The sequence below is a fragment of the Ictidomys tridecemlineatus genome, chromosome 4 (genome assembly GCF_052094955.1).
Source record: "Ictidomys tridecemlineatus isolate mIctTri1 chromosome 4, mIctTri1.hap1, whole genome shotgun sequence".
In the NCBI taxonomy this organism is placed as follows: domain Eukaryota; kingdom Metazoa; phylum Chordata; class Mammalia; order Rodentia; family Sciuridae; genus Ictidomys; species Ictidomys tridecemlineatus.
Genome location: NC_135480.1, coordinates 32,163,264 through 32,182,411, shown reverse-complemented (window position 1 = coordinate 32,182,411; position 19,148 = coordinate 32,163,264). Strand labels below are relative to the sequence as shown.

The 19,148-nt window shown below is 37.9% G+C and overlaps 1 protein-coding gene across 3 annotated transcripts in view; it reads right to left on the bottom strand.

Moving 5' to 3' along the window:
• LOC101968734 (uncharacterized) overlaps positions 1-19,148 on the bottom strand; it is a 168,011-nt gene that overhangs the window by 82,167 nt on the left and 66,696 nt on the right. For all 3 annotated transcript variants that reach the window (XM_040284555.2, XM_040284554.2, XM_005327444.5), the window contains one exon: positions 4,154-4,395. In XM_040284555.2, the coding sequence (XP_040140489.1) occupies positions 4,154-4,371 (218 nt within the window). In that variant the 5' untranslated portion in view covers positions 4,372-4,395. The remainder of the gene's footprint in view (positions 1-4,153; positions 4,396-19,148) is intronic.

The following is a 19,148-nucleotide window of genomic DNA, read 5'->3' as shown; positions in this document are numbered from 1 at the left end:
GTAACTCAACCCTCTCCTACGGGTCTGACTTTCACCTTGGCTTGGTTGTCTCCCCTTAGCTGGGCCTCTTCCCACTTGGAGAATCTTCTACTACTTGCATAACAAAGAGTGCTGACCAACTCCCCTCTGATGGGGGTGCAGCTCCTGCGAGGTAAAATGAGAGAGGATATTAGAAGCTTAACAGACATCCTGAGGACATCTGCTTTAAAGATTATTTAGGAATGAACTAGTTACCATATCAATGGCTGAAGTGCTAATACAGACATTGGATATTCCAAGACAGAGCTGCTTCTCCTCTGCACCCTCAAGGTTTGTCTGACAGTACTCATTTACACTCTCGGCTAGTTTGGGGACCTTTTTGGTTGTTGTTGTTCTGAGCTTGGAACCCAGGGCCTCATACACACTAGGCAAGAGCTCTACCACTGAGCTATGGCTCCAGCCGTGATGAACTGTTTTGAACAATCTGTGCAAAGATAAATTTCAGTCCCAAAAGGTCAGCACTTAAACACAATTTGAAAAACAAACTGATAATGTCAAATTGTTGGCATCCAGATACCCATTTTCTTTCTTTTAGATTTGGCTATCAAGGCAAAGGTAGAAATGGAGAAAACCAACACTGAGATTTTTTTTTTTTTTTTTTTTAAGGAAGAACAGGTACATTTACTAAGTCTGTGCAATTTGTCAAGCCCCGTGCTCAAGGCCCCAAATGCCTTATCTCATTTAATCCTCGTAACAATCCCCAGTGGTGGTTTCCAGTACAGTTATGGCCTCCATGTTACAGACGAGGCAACTGAGTCTCAAACAGATTAAGAACCCTGTCCCCAGGCTTTGCTGGAGGAGGCAGGTGTCACCTGCCAGCTTATCCACGGGGCTGTACCCTTAACCAGCATGCCACCTGTCTCCCCTTACTGGCCAGTCCCCAGTTCCCGCCTGGCACATCTCTCCTCAGCAGTTTGGCCCTGAATACACTTCAGGATAACTTCCTTCATTGTGATAAGCAGGGCCCACGATCTCTGACAGCTGTTCCCCGCTCTTCATCATCATCTGAAACAATCAGTAAGCATTAGAGAGTACTTTTCCCTTTACAAAGGTGATAATTAGATAACAAGCTGAGATTAAAGTAATTACAGTTAGACAGCTGGCGAGGCAGCACAGTCATGTTGAAATATTGTTGGTACTTCAGCATCTGGTTCTAATAACAGCATAGGCTAAAGGATTTTACATTAATTACAGAACATAATTTAATATAAACATATTTAATTACAATTGATGAGCGATAAACTCTTCAAGAATGACTTAACCCCTTCCGTGTGTCAAAGTGATGGGAACTCTTGGGCAGCCTGTGGCCTGTTCCGCTGTCTTGCTCCCCCTCCCTAGCCGGCCCTCCACCACTCCCTGGCCCACTCTCCTGGAGAAACCCCCTCAAGGAAGGAAGGTTCTAGGCCAGGAGGTTTCTGGGGAGCCCATGGGTGTTTGGCTCAGGCACAGCCCCGACCACCCTGGGAAACCAGGAGAAAAGGAGAGCAACGTGCAGCTCAGGCTGGGATGCACCACTGCGGCCTCAGCCCTGCTGTCCTCCTGGGCCAAGAAGGCAAGTTCATCCTCCTGGCCTGATGGTCCCCGCATTCTTTCTCCTCCATGGCTTTGCTTCTGACAGTCCATGAGTGGCCTACTAAACAATTCTCAGATCTCTCAGAAAACATTTAAAGGTAGTCCATCTTCTTTACAAAATCATGAACAATGAGTCCCTGGGCACAATATTCAGGGTATTTTCACCATTTGAAGGTCAGTATGTCCTAACATCTAGACTTCTACCTGGGAAAAGACACTATTCAGGCAGGAATTCTCCCTTACAAACTGCCAAAACCTCCATCTCTACCTCCCAAACTGGCAGAAGTAGACCTTGGTAAAAAGCAGTTGATAACAAATTCGGATCCCACAGAAATCATCTCCACTGGATAAAGGACTCAACCATTCTCAACATGGTGTTTGCAGACATCCCTTCTTAAATGAGAGACGTTCCAAAGCCACAAAAAAACCGACACCAGCTGTATTGAGGTGACTTAAGAGTTCACCCAAAGAAGGTCCAAGGCTGACTGATCCTAAGCAAGATGGCATAGCCCCGTATGCATTAGAAAATTCACCATCAAATTTCCCCACTTGACAAATGATGGGTAATTAAACTTCAAATACTGATTTTACCTTTTGCTGTGGATTTTTAAAGTACAAAGCACACATTCTCCTCAAAGCCAAAATGAGTGCTGCAAATGACAGTTTATGATTCACAGGTAAGCAAGCGTAACCTGCTTTCTAGAGGAATTACTGACAGATGCACAGAAAGGGAAATAAGTGTGCAGACTCAGGACCAAGCCGCTCACAAGAAACAGGCACTCTCCAAGTGGAGGTTGTACCACACATGCCCTTTTGAAAAAAAGAAGCAGGGTTGGCTGAAGATGTAGCTCAGGGATAGAGAGCTTGCCTAGCAAGTGTGAGGCCCTGGGTTCCATCCCCAGCACTGGAAAATAAGAAGAAGAAATTGAAGCAAATCTGCAATCTGAGTGAGAACTCTAAGGTATTTTCGATAGATTAAGCACTCCTTTGGAAGTGAGGGAGGGACCAGAATGAAAAGACTCCAAAAGATGTCCACCACAAAACTTGCACACAAAATGTTCACAGTGGTATTATTTATAACAGCCAAAAGAGCTAACAATTCAACTAAAGAGCTAACAATTCAACTGTCTTATCAACCGATTAATAAACAAATGGTGGCATATCCACACAATGGAATAGTATTTAGCCATATAAAGGCACAGAGTACTAGGAGATGCCCTAACATAGATGAACCTTGAAAACATCATGCTAAGTAAAAGAAATTAGGCACCGAAGACTACAGACTGTGTGATTTCACTTCTAGGGAATGTCTGTAATAGGCGAATCCATAGAATTAGAAAGTAGATTAGTGGTTGTCCATGGGTGGGAAGAGAGGGGAATTGAGAGTGAGGGCTAACAGATATGGGACTACCTGTTGGGGGTGATGAAAATATTCTGGAACTTGATGGTGGTAGTGATTGCATAACATTTACTAAAAGCCATTGAATTGCATAGTTTAAAATGATTAAAATATTAAATTAAATTTTATCTCAAAAAATGTTTTTTTTTTAAAAGCTACCAATCTAGGTAATAAGTTTAATCCCACCAGGGAATCCCAGGAACCTGTGTAAAGTATACACCACAGGGTGATCTCACTCAGAGGGGAGGAAGCTGGGAATTTATACACTGACTCCCACCAGCCAGTAGTTGAAGGCTGATTCTGGAAAGGCACCCATTCCTCGGCATTTCTGGTCTGGCTGCAAAAGGGATTCCGGTGGCAGAGAAAGTCCTTAGGCAAGAAAATGTCGATACTGGCAATTGCCAGCCAGATCCAAGAGCACTGACAGTCTCTGTTACCCTCTCACAGACTTGCTTTAAGATGAGTATAAAACGCTTCACAGAGCTGGACTTAATTCTTGATAAATGTGAGTTATTTTTAGGGGCGACTCAACACGGGCTCAACAACTTGATCAAACCACACAGCTAATGCAAGGTTGGTTATTTACATAAGTCTCTCTATAGGACACAGTCTTCCATATACAGAATTAAATTAACCAAATACATACGCACCAGTCTTGCAAACACACCAATCAGAAGGCAATTGTTATCAGCATTCAGAAGACACAATGTGCATCTTCACATCTTGCCTCCCTCTCCCTGTTAGATGTCCTCAGTGGAGGAAGCAGCTGTTTTTCTCACAAAAAGGCCTTGAGGGTTGATGTTAATATCTGCTCAAGTTGCCCAGCATGTGAACGTGATGTGGTTTATCGTGTCAGTTCTTTGAGACTCAAAGCCTGTGCATTTGCTGACGATTTAGTGCAAAGAACCAAGATACACGAACACCTGAGACTTCAGGAGACGCACTGCAACACAGTCCTCACTCACATGTAGGTCCTTCTGTTCTCCCAAGGAATAACCTGAGCTACAGGACTCTCTACAAAAAAAGTTGGGCATGCAGAGAAAAATGGAGGGATATCGTCCCAGGATGCTCTACTTGAATTCCCAGCCAAGGATGCCTTAGAGGGTCAAAGTGAGGCTCTGGAGCTGCAGAACCCATGCTTACCTGATCAGGTAATGGTTGATAATGGTGTCGAAGTAGCTGTAGTACACGACATTGTTCACGTGCCCATACTGGTCATTGTCCTGCCATCTTGTCTGGATGGGCAAGAAGTACCCGTAGGCCTTGTGCTGCCGATGACAATCCTCATGTCTCTGGATCTTGGATGAAGTAGCCAAGGAACAGGCATTTCTAGGAAGCATCCTGGAGACCCAAGAAGCCATAGTGCCCGCTGCTTCGGAGAGGACCTTCAGTGAGAAAGCAACAGTGGATAAGAAGGTTTTTTTTAGAGAACTGGATTTTAGTTTTGCAAAAGCAACTACATTGAATGTTGGCCACAGGTTCCAAAAGAACATTAGGAAATAAATCTGCCTTATAATCCAGGTCCTTGTCACAAACTTTATGAACCTTTTTAAAGAACTCCTTACTAAAAAGATTTCTGGCACACACTGCCAGAAGCAGGTGAAGCCTCTGTCTGAATTTTACCAGGAGGAATTTATAGTATGTTGATATGGAGGTGTTTTATTCCATGAAGTATTTTCAGTGAGCTGAAATCTACAAGTCCCTAAGAGTAGAAAAACATAGCTCAGAGCATCAGTGTAAGGTGTTTACCAGAAGACACTATCAAGAGGGCCTGTCAACAGCTAAGTTTTTTCCAAAAGTAAATTAATTTTTTAACAAATCATGCTCTATAGAGAGACATTTAAATATGCATCTACAAAGGGAAGAAAATCCAACAACCCCCAAATACTCGGTATTAACAATTCCATGTATATTATTCTAGTTTTATATACATAAGTGTACATTTTTAATAGGATCCTGATGGGATCAGACTGTCTGTGTTGTTTTATAATCTCCTGTTCTAAATAGTAAATCACCAATGTACTTAGATATTCTCCATCTTCTGTAGCATTAAATTCCATTATATTCATTGCATTGATGCACCAGAATTTCTCAAATCCCCTATTGTTTCATATTTAGGACTTTTATTCCCATTTTGGTCACGGGAAAGATCTTTACCAATAAATCTTCACGTGTATTCATGATTATTTTCTTAGGATAAATTCCGAGATGCAAAATTGCTGGGTCAAAGGGCAAATGAAGTGTTAAGGCTTTTGGTATAAATTAATGCCTTCCAGAGAGGTGGTACCAATTTATCCCCACCCCAGCAGCGAATGAGCAAGCCAATTTCCCTGTCAATTGTAAAATGCTTTGTCAATTTGACTGTGTTCTCTCATTTCCATACAAATTTAATGAAATGTGCTAAGTGGAAAGATGACTGCTGCTACTAGCAATGATGGAATAACTAGTATCAGAATAACCCCTCTGTTTGAGAACAACTACGAAAGCCAGATTAAGCATAAAAGAAGAGCTGTCGGAAGGTACTGAGAAATAATGAAGGCAGCAGGACTTTAGAGGCTGCATTCCTGGGGGCAGGGTGACACACGTGGCATTTGCCACTGCTGCTCCTCATTGGGGTATTTGCCAGTTGCCACATGGGGAATAAAGGCTGAAGAGAGAGCAGCAATTCGGCTCTTGTGTGGTCTTGCTGCACTGGAAGAGGAGACAATTCTGAAAGGCCTATACCATCCTAGAGAAAAGCGCGTTAGAGAAGCGAGCCTGATACTGCATGCAGCTCCCTCTCAGGCACCTGAAGCTCCTCAGCAGCTCTGAACAAGACAGAGAAAGCAGCAAGCAACCGTCACGAAACTGAAAGTCTATGGAGAAAATAGGAGTTTCATAGTGCTGAGGACACAGAAATCAGCTTGCAGAGCTTCTGAGAAGGACAAAATCCTCAGCAAAACTAGCAATAAAGTGAAAAGACATCCCTCCAAACAGGAAAAACATTTACAAATCACATACGTGATAGAAACCTAGTATTCAGAACATATAAAGAACTTTTACAACTCAACAATAAAAGGACAAATAATCCCATTAAAAATTGGATAAATGAAACAGACATTATTATTACTGTGTGTATATATGTGAATGCATGACCAATGTGATTCTGCAACCTGTATACTCAGAAAAATGAGATATTATATCCCATCTGATTCAAATGTATGATATGTCAAGGTCATTGTACTGTCATGTGTAACTAATTAAAACAAATTAAAAAATAAAACTATTTAACTTAAAAAATAAAAAAAAAATATTTGGGTAAAGAACTATTGTGTTCCTTTTCCCCTGCTACCTGAAAAGGGCTACTTCTTCAGAGTAAGTACAAATCTCAAATTGACCTACGTTAGCTCTTTTTATTTTATTTTTTTAGGGGGAGGTTTGAACTCAGGGGCACTTGACCACTGAGCCACATGCCCAACCTTATTTTGTATTTTATTTAGAAACAGGGTCTCACTGAATTGTTTAGTACCTTGCTTTTGCTGAGGCTGGCTTTAAACTCATGAACCTCCTGCCTCAGCCTCCTGAGCTGCTGGGATTACAGGCGTGCGCCACCATGCCTGGCACTTATATCAGCTTTGATCAAGGTTAAAGGTATCTGAACCATGCCACTTGTCATTCAGCAGAAAACCAAATTCTCTCTAGCAGAACATAATAGATAGCTCCAGAATCTCTGCAACTTTTTATATACAGGATCTGGCATTCAACAAAAACCTACAAGGCCTACCAGGAAAGAAATATACATGACAAAAAAAATCCAAAGGAATTTAAAAAAATCCAATGAAAACAGCCCCACAGACTCAGATTTTAAGGTAACTATGATTAAAATGCATCAGAGATTAAGAGTAATATCCTTCCTACCACATGAAGAATTCTAAAATGGGGGTGGGGGTGGGGTGGATGTCAAAACCCTCACAGAAAAGTAAGCAAAAGCCACAAGCAGACAAGGCACAGAGAAAGATATTTAACAAGTTCTTTGAACATGAAAAACTGAACAACATCTTTCATAATAAGAGAAATATAAATTCTAAGTACATGGAGATTCCATTTCTCAAAATTATCAGATTTGGTACACATTACACAGCTTGATAGCAGCCTCTATTGATAGGGCCTTTGAAAGGGCCTTGGAAGGCCCTATGGATACATTGTGGGTAGGAAGGTCCCAATCTTTAAGGAGGGTAATGTGACAATGTCTACTAAAGCCATCGTGAGTTTTAGCCCTCAACTCACAATAAGAATACACCTTGAAGATGAACCACACAAAAATACCTATGACAAGATGCACCACTGTTAGTAATGGGAAAATATTGGGGGAAAACATCTATAAGAGATTTGGTTGAATAAGGTATAGAACACTCCCACAATGAATATCACATAGCAGAAAAGAGACTAAAGAAGATGTGAAAAGGAAAAATCAAAGTGCAAAAAAATATATAGTATGTTATTTTGTGTAAAAAGAAGGGGAATTAAGATAACATAAATAAATTTTCTGTACTTCTATTTACAAAATAATAACTCAGGAAGGTTGAAGCAGAAACCAATGAACCAGTATTAACAAGGTGGATAGAGGAGGAGAGGAGAGAAACACTGTTCTGAATACGCCTTTTTATGTCATTTTGAGTTTTGGAACCATGTTAATGTTTTGGAAGAAGATGATGATGATGTCAAATTTCTGATGAAGAGTGGAGAAAACCTAAAATGGAATATAAACAGAAACAAATGAACTTTACTGGATTTCAAATGAATCTCATTGACAGGGAAAAATATTTTTGACTATACACCTTCAGTCTAAAGACACAAAGATCTGTTAACAAATTGAACAATAGCTAGAAGCTTTTTGTGTTTTTTTTTATGTTCTGTTTTGTTTTGTTTTCAATGTAATAGGGTTAGCAATTCTTAGTCTGCTTCTTGTGACTTGAAGCCCAGACAAGTGAGTAAATACAATGAGGTTTGAATGAACCAGGTTTCTCACCTGCAGAAAGAACTTGCAAATACTGTACAGAAAAAAGCAAGACTAAAATGAATCTTCTGGTGTTAGAGAGAATTTGGGAGTATTGATATGAACTCACAGAATCAAGACAGAGATTTTGGAGATAAGATCCCCTAGTTCTGTTGAGCCTAGACCCAAAGGCACTCCAGTAGCCCTTAATGTCCAGATTTTAATTTCTAAATGCCATTCTCCACAAAAGGGAAACATAGCTCTTTGAAGAAATGACTGTTTCAGACATTGAGGCAGAGAAAGTAGCATCCTGTCAGAAATGCTCTAAGACCATGAGGTATGCCAAAAGTTCAAGGAGCCCATGTCATGGGCTCCCATTGGCTCCATCTGGAACAGTTGAACATCAAATTCAAAGAAAAAGACTTTCAAAGCAACAGGAGCCAATGGAATTATCCAATGGAAACAACAGAGGACAGCACAAAAGAATGACATTTTTCAAGTACTCAAATCATTACAGAGCTAGAATTTTATGCCCAAGGAAACTATTCCTCAAAAATGAAAAGAAAGCCATAGTTTTGAGATGAGCAAAACAGAAAATTCATCCTGAGTCGACCTATAACAGGAGAAATGCTAAAAGGAGCTCCTTAGGCAAGAGAAAAAATATTCCCAATGAAAGAATAATAATGCAGAAAATAAAAGCAATGGAAAGGGTAGAGAAGTGAATAAATTTGAATTAATATTGACTATTTAAAATGGTAACAAAAATTCTTCTGTGCTTTAGAGATATAGAATTAAAATTTCCCATATCAGTAGCAGAAGAGATAGGAGAGTACATTTGGTTCCAGTGCTATAAGGTACCTGCATTTTGGGGCAAGTGATAACAATCCTAATTCAACAATGATTACAATAAATTAAGGATTCATGGCATAACCTCCAAGATAGTACCCTAAATAGAAAAAAAGTGCTTAACAATCTCAACCCTAAAAAAGAAATATTTGAGGTAAAAGAAAAAAATAATGAGACCAACAAAAAACAAAACAGCAAGATAAAGGAATTGAGTGAAAATGGTAATAATTACATTAGTAATGATTAAATACTCCAGATAAAAGGCAAAGACTGTCAAGATGAATTTTTTTAAAAATCCATTACTTATAAGAAATACATCTTAAATAGAAAGATGCAGAAAAGTTGGGAATAAAAGGATGGAAGGCATATGTTAATAAGAAAAGAAGGCTGGTATAGATATGCTAGTGGCAGAAAAAAATAGATCTTAAGAAATATTGTTACATTTAAAAGAAGGGCTTTTGATAAAGATAAAAGGTAATTTCAAAATGAAGATCTCATAACATATCCTCAAACACAAGAAACAAAAATTAAGAAAGCCAAAAGCACATTAGACAAACTCCCAATCACACTGTGTAGCATTAATACTCCTCTCTTTGATAAAAGAACAAGCAGAAAATAAATTAGTTAAAATAAAGGAAATTAGAACAACATGATTAACTTAACACAGTACACAACTATTGTATTTTTATATGGAGCAGTTACCAAAATAAAACATGTTCTGGACAATAAAGCAAGTCTCAACAAATTCCAAAGAATAAAACCAAACAAGCATGCTCCCTGACCACACTGGAATTCATTTTAAAGTCAATAAAAATAACAACAAAGAACTTTTTAAAAATCCCCAAATGCCTGAAAGTCAATCAATCAAGTTGTAAATAGCTTATGCATCAAATTAGAACTCATATTGGAAATAAGAATATTCTCAACAGAATGATAAAGAAAATATTAATATGAACTGTGAGTCACAGACATTCTGTGTGTAGATAAAAAATATAAATTAATTAAAATCCCAAGGATGGAAATCAGTAATCTCAAGAAGCTTTGAAGAAAACAGCAAATTAAAATCAAAGAAAAGCATAAGAGAACAATAGTAAAGATGAGGGGAAAAGTCAATGAAATGGAAAAATCATAATAGAGCAGAGGTAGTCAATCTTTCTGTGAGGGGATAGATGGTGAACATATTAGACATTGTGGGTTATAATATCTATATGGAGTTCTCTGCCATTGTAACACAAAAGCAGAGATAGACAGTATAGAAGCAAATGGATATGGCTAAGTTCCAATAAAACTGTATTTATAAAAACAGGTGATGGTTTACATCTGACCCATTAGTCACATTTTGCCAATATCTGTAAAAGAGGAACACATAAAGTATTTTTTTAAGTGGGTTGTTGGTGGGGGGGAGGTTAAAATGATTAAAATCCTGGTAAGGTTGTAAAGGAAAAACAGAAGGCAAAAACTGTCAACATACAGAATAAAAAAAAAAGGGGGACACCACTATAGATCTTCAAGGCATTAAAAAGAGATAGTATAAATAACTTGAGAACAATAAATGTAATAATTCAGATGAGATGGACAAATTCATTCTGAGAAATACTAACTTATCAAAACTGACACAAGAAGAAATAGAAAATCCAAACCTTTATTTGTCCTTTAAATATATGTGTCAGTAATTAAAAGCCTACCCACAAAGAAAACTTCCAGCCCTAATGGAACTCATCAGTAAATTCTTAAAACATTTCAGGAATTAAAATCAATGTTGTATTAATTATTCAAAAGCAGATAAAATAAAATCACTTCTGAACTCATATTTTGAGGCCTTGATACACAACTTAACAATAATGGAAAAGTGTTACAAGAAAGAAGTACAGGTCAATCTCTCTCTCATAAAATAAATGAAAAAATTTGGGAAAGTCAAATACAAATATTATGAGATCAAATCTTGTGATATGTAAAAAGAATAAATCCTAAGCTAATATATCACAATAATATAAAACTGGTTTAATATTTGAAAATCAATAAAATTCACCCCCATTGACTAAGTAAATGAGAAAAGCTATATAGTAGTAACTAAATATATGTTAAGGGGGGGAGTGATGAAATTCAGTGCTCACTCATGATTTTTAAACATCTCAACAAACTAGGAATAAAAGGGAATATCTTTAAACTAATGAAACAATGGTCTTTTTCAGACTGACAGAAAATATATTAATGCTAAAATATTGATATGTTTCTCCCTGAGATTGAAAGACAAGGATGTCTGCAATCACTACTTCTCGTGGATATTATACTGGTAGTGCAAAGAAAATTAAAGTTAAAATCTTTTGAAAGAAAAAACTGTCATGGTTCACAAGGAATATGATTTTAACATAATATTCAAAATAAATTAATGAACAAGAATTAAAAAGTCAAATAAGAATTATCAAAGTCATTGGATATAGATATAGTTAAAAATCAACTGTACTTCCCAATACTACACTAAACAATTAGAAAGTGAAATTTTTAAAACAATACCATTTTAATTAATATAATGTAAACTACCTAAGAATAGCTAGCATCAAAAGCATCCCATGGGAATATGCCTAATAACAAATGTGTAAGAGCTGTACATTGAAAACTGCAAAACACTACTGAGAGAAATTTAGGAAAATCTACATAAATGGAAGGATATACCATGTCCATGGATTAGAAGACCAAGTATTGTCAGAGTCAATTCTCCCAATTGCTCTACATGTTCAAAGTAATTCCAATTAAAATCCCAGCTAACCTGCCTATGAAAATTAATAAACTGATCCTAAAATTTTATGTGGAAAGACAAAAGACTTAGAACAGCCAAAACAGATATTAAAAAAGAAGTTGAAGAACTTTATAATAAATCAAGATTTATTATAAAGTATAGTTAAAATAGTGGTATCACTGTATACCACAGTGGTATAAAAAAGTGGCACATGATAGATAAATATATCAATGGAACAGAACAGAGAGTCTAAAAAACAGATGCACTCACTCATAAGACCACATAATTTATAAAACAAGTACCAATGAAGGAAAAGATATTTTTAATATAGTTGATATTTTGAATTAAATCTTATCCTATCTCAAAGTATGCCAAGAAATTCCACATGAATAACAGGACTAAATATAAAAGAAAAAACAATTAAGCTTCTAGAAAGTAATACAGGATATATTTGTAACATTGGGGTGAACAAAATAATGTTTTAATGCAGGAGAGTAAGTGTGGGAGGGATTCATCAAAAAATACAAAGTTTCAGTTAGAAGGAATAAATTCAATAGCTCTATCTTACAACATGGAGATTATGATTAACAACAATGTACGGTGTTCTTGAAAATAGCTAAGTGTAGATTTTAAGCGTTCTCATCCCACACAAAAAAATAATAAGTATGTGAACAGATGCATATGTTAATTAGCCATCCCACAATGCACCTATATTCCAAAACCTCATGTCCTACATGATAAATATAAACAATGTCTGTCAATTTAAAAAATTACTCAAATATCATTTACCATAAAAGATGAATAAATCTAATTTCTTTAAATTTAAGAACTCACGTTTACCAAAAGACATAAGTATATAATACATATGTAAAATGTGTTGAGATTATCTACAAATCAATGAGAAAAAAAGACACAGCCCAACTTAAAAATAAATAAACAAAAGACTTGATAGGCTTAATAAAAGGGGATACCCATGGCCAATAAACACAGTAAGAGCAACTAAACATCATTGATCATCAAGGAAATTAAAATTAAAAACACAAGGGTTTTCCTTTTAAACTCTTCAGAATGCCTATGATTCTCTTGCGTATGTGAGGATGTGGAATAACTAGAACTTTATTATTTTGGTGGTGGCGATATAAATTGCTGTTGGGGGCTGCCCTGAACAGGAGCTGAGCACTGGCCCCTTAGCCTTGAGTAATGGGGGTGTGGAGCTACCATCGCACAAAGGGCAAGGCAGGTGGGCCTCACCTTTGCTCCCCAAGGGAGTGTGGCTCTGGGAGTGGGCGTTACCCAATGGTACTGGGCTCCCTGACCCCTGTGTTTGCTGTAACAGAACCCCCTTGCCTTGTTTGGATGGAATTTTCTAAGGAATGTCCACCCTCTAAATAAAAACAGGGGTTCAGGATGTGCTATCTCTCTGGCCTCTTGCCTCTTGCCTCCCTCATTCCCCTTGCCCTCCAACATGGGAGCTGAAGCCTCAGAGCCACCCTTGAACCCAGAAAAAGGTATTTCTTTGTTTGTGTGGTCTTTTCATTGTCAGCCCAGATTCACGCGGAGTGACCCTGACTCTGTCACCCACATGGGACGTGGGCGATAAATTGCTACATATAATTTAGAAATCTATTTTTAGTGTCGACTAAAATTACAAATGCATATGTGCTATGATCCAGCAATTCTACTCCTGGGTATAAAACCAATAGAAATGCATACATATGTATACCAAAAGACACACACAAGATACATAGAGGCACTATTCCTGTTTGCATCAAACAAGAAACAACACTTTCATCAACACTCAAACCAATCAACAAATGACAGCAGAGTCATACAACAGAATATGATACAGCAATGAAAAATAATGACTGTCTGCTACACAGAATCACATTAATAAATCTCACAGACGTAATTTTGAGGGAAAGAAGACAAACACTGCACAATTTCCTTTATATAAAGTCATAAACATCAGAAGTAATTTACAGTGATGGAAATCAGAATGGTATTTACTTTTGAGTGGTGGATAATGACTAAGGACATAAAGAAGCCTTCTATAGTGTTATTAATATTCTAAGCCTTTGGCCAGGGGTGATGACATCGGTATGTTACTTTGCAGAATTTATAAAACTTCATCAAGCGTCTTACATTTATGAATGTGTTATACTTCAATAAATTTCCTCCCATAAAATGTGCTATGTGGACAAAAGTTATACAACTACACTAAGTTAGTGTTTAGAGCAGGTTTTCGTTTTTTTTTAATAGACAAAGAATATTTCTCTTGTCCATTCATCCTGATGAAAACTCAGAAGACTTGAGGAAAGCAAGATTCTTCTGTGTGGGTTAGCTTTCTGCTACTGTAACAAATACTTGAGACAATCAACTTATAAAAAGGTTTATTTGGGCTCAGTTGTAGAAGTTTCAGACCATGATCCATTGACCCAGAAAAAAAAATGCAACTATCCTCTTTTCAAGGGGATAACCCCACAATTGGAGACCTCTCACTAGACCCTACCTCTGAAAGGGTCTACACCCTCCCACTAGCACCACACTGAGGACCAAACCTTTAATACGAGGATACAGGAGGGCCCTCCAGATCCAAATCAGGGCATCCTTTGTATTCACATAATGGCTTGTTAGGTTAGCTGCCTTGTGGATATGCATATACATGTGGACAGGTCCAAGTAGGCATTGGCATGCGCGTGGACTTTATAACTCTCACCTAACAGAAGAAAAAGCCATGACTTAAGAGTCCTTGGTGACCTTCCAATAACCAGCCATCCAAGTGACATTTATCATGGTCTTACACATTTACATTTTTACCATAAACCTTCCTAAGGGATCGGCCTTTACCATCTGTGACTTTTGAAAACACACAAGCTGACCCTGGTCCACAAGAGCACTACAAAAATCTCAGAACAAAAAAAAAAAGCTCTGCAGGATGCTGAGTTCCCCGGTGGCATTTTGACTGACTGCAGTGAGGACAGTGGAGAAGAGTCATTCTTAGGAACAATTTTAAAGAAGGTGGCATGATGCAAAGACAACCAGCGGTGACACAGGCTTCACTGCCGTTCAGATTTTACAAATAATATTAAGACCATTCCGAACCCTTTGGGGAATGTGCCTGAATGTCCCAAAGAGAGTTGCTGTACATGGGCCCTTTCCTGAAGTCTAGGTGTGTGGGGGAGGGGCGGGGAGGTGGATCCTGCCATGCATAGACATTCTCAGGGAACTGTGAAGATATTAGCTATTTTACTCAATTTATTCCACGCTGAAACATAATAGTACATTATAAAATCTGTTTTGATTTTACTTAATCTAATGAAAAAAATGTTCATCTTTTTGATAAGTGCTCATTAGCCATTTTTTTCTGACATAAACAGACAAGAAGATGTTCTTGTGCTGCATTTAAAACCCAACTCAGCTAATTACAGTGCAATGACTCAAAGAACAAAATCAGCGTACTGAAGTTTCTCACTTGAATTGCCTTTATAGTTGAATTAAAAATCTTAAAAAAAAAAAATTAAAAGGGCCCTAGCAGTGTGTTTTACACTTAGGTGAAATAATGTTTAAGTAAACAAAGGCCGAAGTCTAGCACATGATAGAAGTTTTTGAATTTTCTGGTCAATTGCTCCCTAAGAGCAGTTGCTGAATTTGCCAACAGAGGTAACTGCTCACTTCTTGGCAGGGAGGGGTGCCCTCTTTTTTGGCAGCAGTGATGAATTTGTACAAAAAATTCATCGTATTTCACCCAGCCCCTTTTTTGTAAGAGCAAAAGTCAACATGTAGATAATATCTGGTCAGGGTTGGAGCCAGACTAGGATGGGTGAAGCTAAATTTTCCACATAAGACTCGATTTCACCTATAGCTCAGATTCCTGCTCATGATTTTTAGGAATATCAGATGATTTGGGATTTGGGCTATAACACTATGCTCAAGGAGTCTAAAAGAATTAATGCCATTTCCCAAAACTATTTGATTTCAACTCCAAGAAAAAATCTTAACTCGCATAATCAGACTTTGGAGGTATCTTAAATGTGGTTACGACTCAAAGGATCATTTTGTGAATTTTTTAAAAAAATTCATTTTTATTATAAAATACATTCACTTGAAACTAGAAATTCTGAAAATTATTTTAGATCTATGACTCATAAATTATGCTTATTCTACCCAAACTCCTATCAGAAAGAGGAATAAGCAAAATGAATTAAATATATCACTTTTTCCTACTTTAAGAAGTCGGTGTTTAAATGAGCACCTGTAGGATTTTTTTTTTTTTTTTAAGATTCTGTTGAATGAAGAACAAAATAACAAGAGAATAGTCTACTCCTGGGTTGATGTAGCCTGGATTGACTGACTCTCCTTCATAAATGACTTTGCTAGCATTTAACAGTCGATAGACATCAGATACTAAGAAAAAATTATGCATCTCAAGTCTTGCAGGGAATCAGATTACACTAGGGTGTGTTGTTTAGGCAAATGTTTCTTCTTTATTAACAGAGCTGTAAGCACAGGACAGCTGAACCCTGAAGCAACCATGCAAGTTAAGAACTCCAGCTGGAGGAGGCAGAGGTTCACGTCCCCACCCTGCCACCTCCCCTTCAAAGGAACGAGGACAAGATTCTGCACTTCTCCAGGCTTCATAAGTGAGTAAGTCATGGGGCGAAATAACACCGGCTTTGTTGCCATGAACATTCTACAAGGTGAGACATGAAAAGCACTTAGTACAAGGCCATCACATTATCAGGATTCAAAAATGTGGCTTGCAAGAAAGAATCACCCACAGGACATGAGCCTCGAAGACCTTTCTGTTGTCTTCCATGTCATGCTGTGTGTCATTGTCAACATTCCAGGGAACTTCTGGAGTTAAAAGGTGAACTTTTCTCTGTACCATATTAATTGATCAGTTTCAGGCATCAGATCCTCAATGTTGATGTTTTCATCGTTTTGATCTAATCAGTGCTCTTTATTAAATATCACCCCAAAGTATCCGTATGTACAAGGAATCGGGGCATGATGGTACACTCAGTCATCACAGGTCACTAGAAAACTGCATCTTTTCTGAAATTCTACTGCTGGGCTTATGTTGTCCTTAATCCATTTTGTCCCAGCATCCAAGATAACATAGTTGCCCAATGTCCTACTTACAGGACAGCTTATATATATATCCCAGTGTTCTATTTATAGAACAATCCATTTTCATTCTTAATGAGAATAAAGGACATGTAAGCTCTAGACTGTGACTTCTAACCCACTTTAACACACATGTCATTTTCCTTAAAATACACTTGGAACTGATGGGGTTTGTTGTTGTTGATATATATATATATATCATATAACATTAGGATATATTTTGATGTAATCACAAAAGCATGGAAATATAATTTGCTCTAATTCAGTCCCTAGCACTTCCTGCCCTTTCCCTCACCCTGTTCCCCTCCTTCTACTCTACTAATATTTCTGTAATTTATTTATAGTTTTTTTTTAATTAGTGTCTTGTGGATATACTCGATGTTGGGATTCACTGTGCTGGGGTTTTAATACTCTTGGAACAAAGGAAACACCTGCTGACATATTAGTTGATGGGAAGGGGCCATGTTTGTTTTACTCTGGTTTTGACCATCACAATGGAAACCATCAGTGTTCCCCAATCTTATGCATACTTATTGAAGCTAACTCAAACACCTTATTCCTACCCATTAATATATAAAAAAAAAAAACTAATTGTCACTCATTATTGAATGCTCACTAAGTTCCAAGAACTGGATGACACTCTTTCATAGACTATTTCTTTTAATCCTCAAACAACCCTAGACAATGAGTACTGACATCCTTACATTACAAAGCGAGAACCAGAGAGGTTAAGCAGTGGATAGGGTGCTATGGTTTGAAAGATAGTGTCCCATCCAAAATCCACATGGAGACTTAATCCCATTGTGGTGGTATTAAGAGTTAAGACCTTTTGGGAATGAGTAAGTCATTGGTGCCTTTTAAAAGGGCTAGAAGAAACTAGCTCAGATCCTTTTTACTTTTCTCTCTCTTCCACCATGTGAGGAAAAGAGAGTTCAAGGTGCCATCTTGAAAGGAGAGACTGGGGTCCTCATCAGCCCTTAATAGTTGATCCCCTCTTCCATGTGCAAATAATCTTCCTGCCCTCTAAACCAGTGATCTCCAAAGTGTGGGCTGCGTATCAAAGGGCGATCCAGAATGATTCAATCCATGAGAAGCATGGAAGGAAGGAAGGAAATTCTAGAACTTCTATTCAAGTTTATTTTATTCACATCAAGAAAAAGAGAGAAGTTAAGTATTAATAGAATAGAATATACAGCTTGATGCCGACACACTTACAGAGAAACCTGGAATGTCCTAAGGGAAGGGGATTCCATGCTAGGCAGTGGCATCCCCCTTGGGCAGGGTTCTGGATAAGTAGCTTTATACGTTGTATATTAAGTACAAATGGCTTTAAAATGATGCCTTCCAAAAGGTTGGGGTGGGGGTAAGGATTGAAGATCATACAAAAACACAAGTAGAGGCATAAATAACGCCACATGCAAGAGAACGGCAGAGCTTATTTTTCTGTACTTCCTATTACACTTTCTTTGTCTGCCATCATATGGGTAAAAATGAGGAAGTAATCAAGTTGGTCAAAAAAATGGACAAAAGAAGCCACATCCGTAATGATGAGCATTTCCTAAAACCTTTGCTGTGTCTTATTCAATTACAGAGTTTTGGTGAACTTGATAAGAAGTACTTAGAAGTCTCTCATGACACACGTTGCCTACCCAACATCCATTCTCACAGTCTTCCTTGCTGAAAGAATCCTGATTTTTGGAAGGCATGACTTGATTCTCCAGATTCCCTTACGGGCACAGGCAGCCATGTCACCCCATATTTGGCAATGAGAAGCAAAGTCTGCTGGAGAGAGCAGGGAAACATTTTTGATTCATGAACACAAGCCTCCCTCCCCCTCACTCCTTTGCAGTTCTGACGTAGGAGACATGACTCCTCCCTCTTCCCTTCTGTCTAGAATTCTGATGTGAGACCAAGAGCAGCCACATTGTGGCCATGAAGAAACAAGCACAAAGACAAAGACAGCAGAGAGGAAAGATAAGGGGTCTGGAACCATCCCTGGGCTATGAGTAAAAATAGACTCGGATTCAGGCAAACCACTGAAGCCCACTGTCTGTTACATGCAGCCAAACACAATCCTCTTTTGAGATTTAGAATTTAACATCAAAAGTCAAAAGGCCACACGTCAATGGAAACACAAGTTCTTCCTGCTGTTTTCCAAGTGGCTGAGATTACACACAGAAACAACATGGCAATAATTAACGTGTTTCCTGATCTATAAATACTGCTAGAAAATAGGCTGGCTGTTCATACAGCATTCCGTAAACATTAGTATGTTTTTTTTTCCACATTTACATCTATATTTTTAATGGAAAGACTACACGAACTAGTTTGTCCCTTAAACTTTATAATGAGCTAAAGACAAAAATAGACATCTCAAAAGAGTCAACAAATTAATGAACTCTCTGACGGGAGTATAAGAGTGCAACCCATTATCTTCTTTTATTTTTATTTTA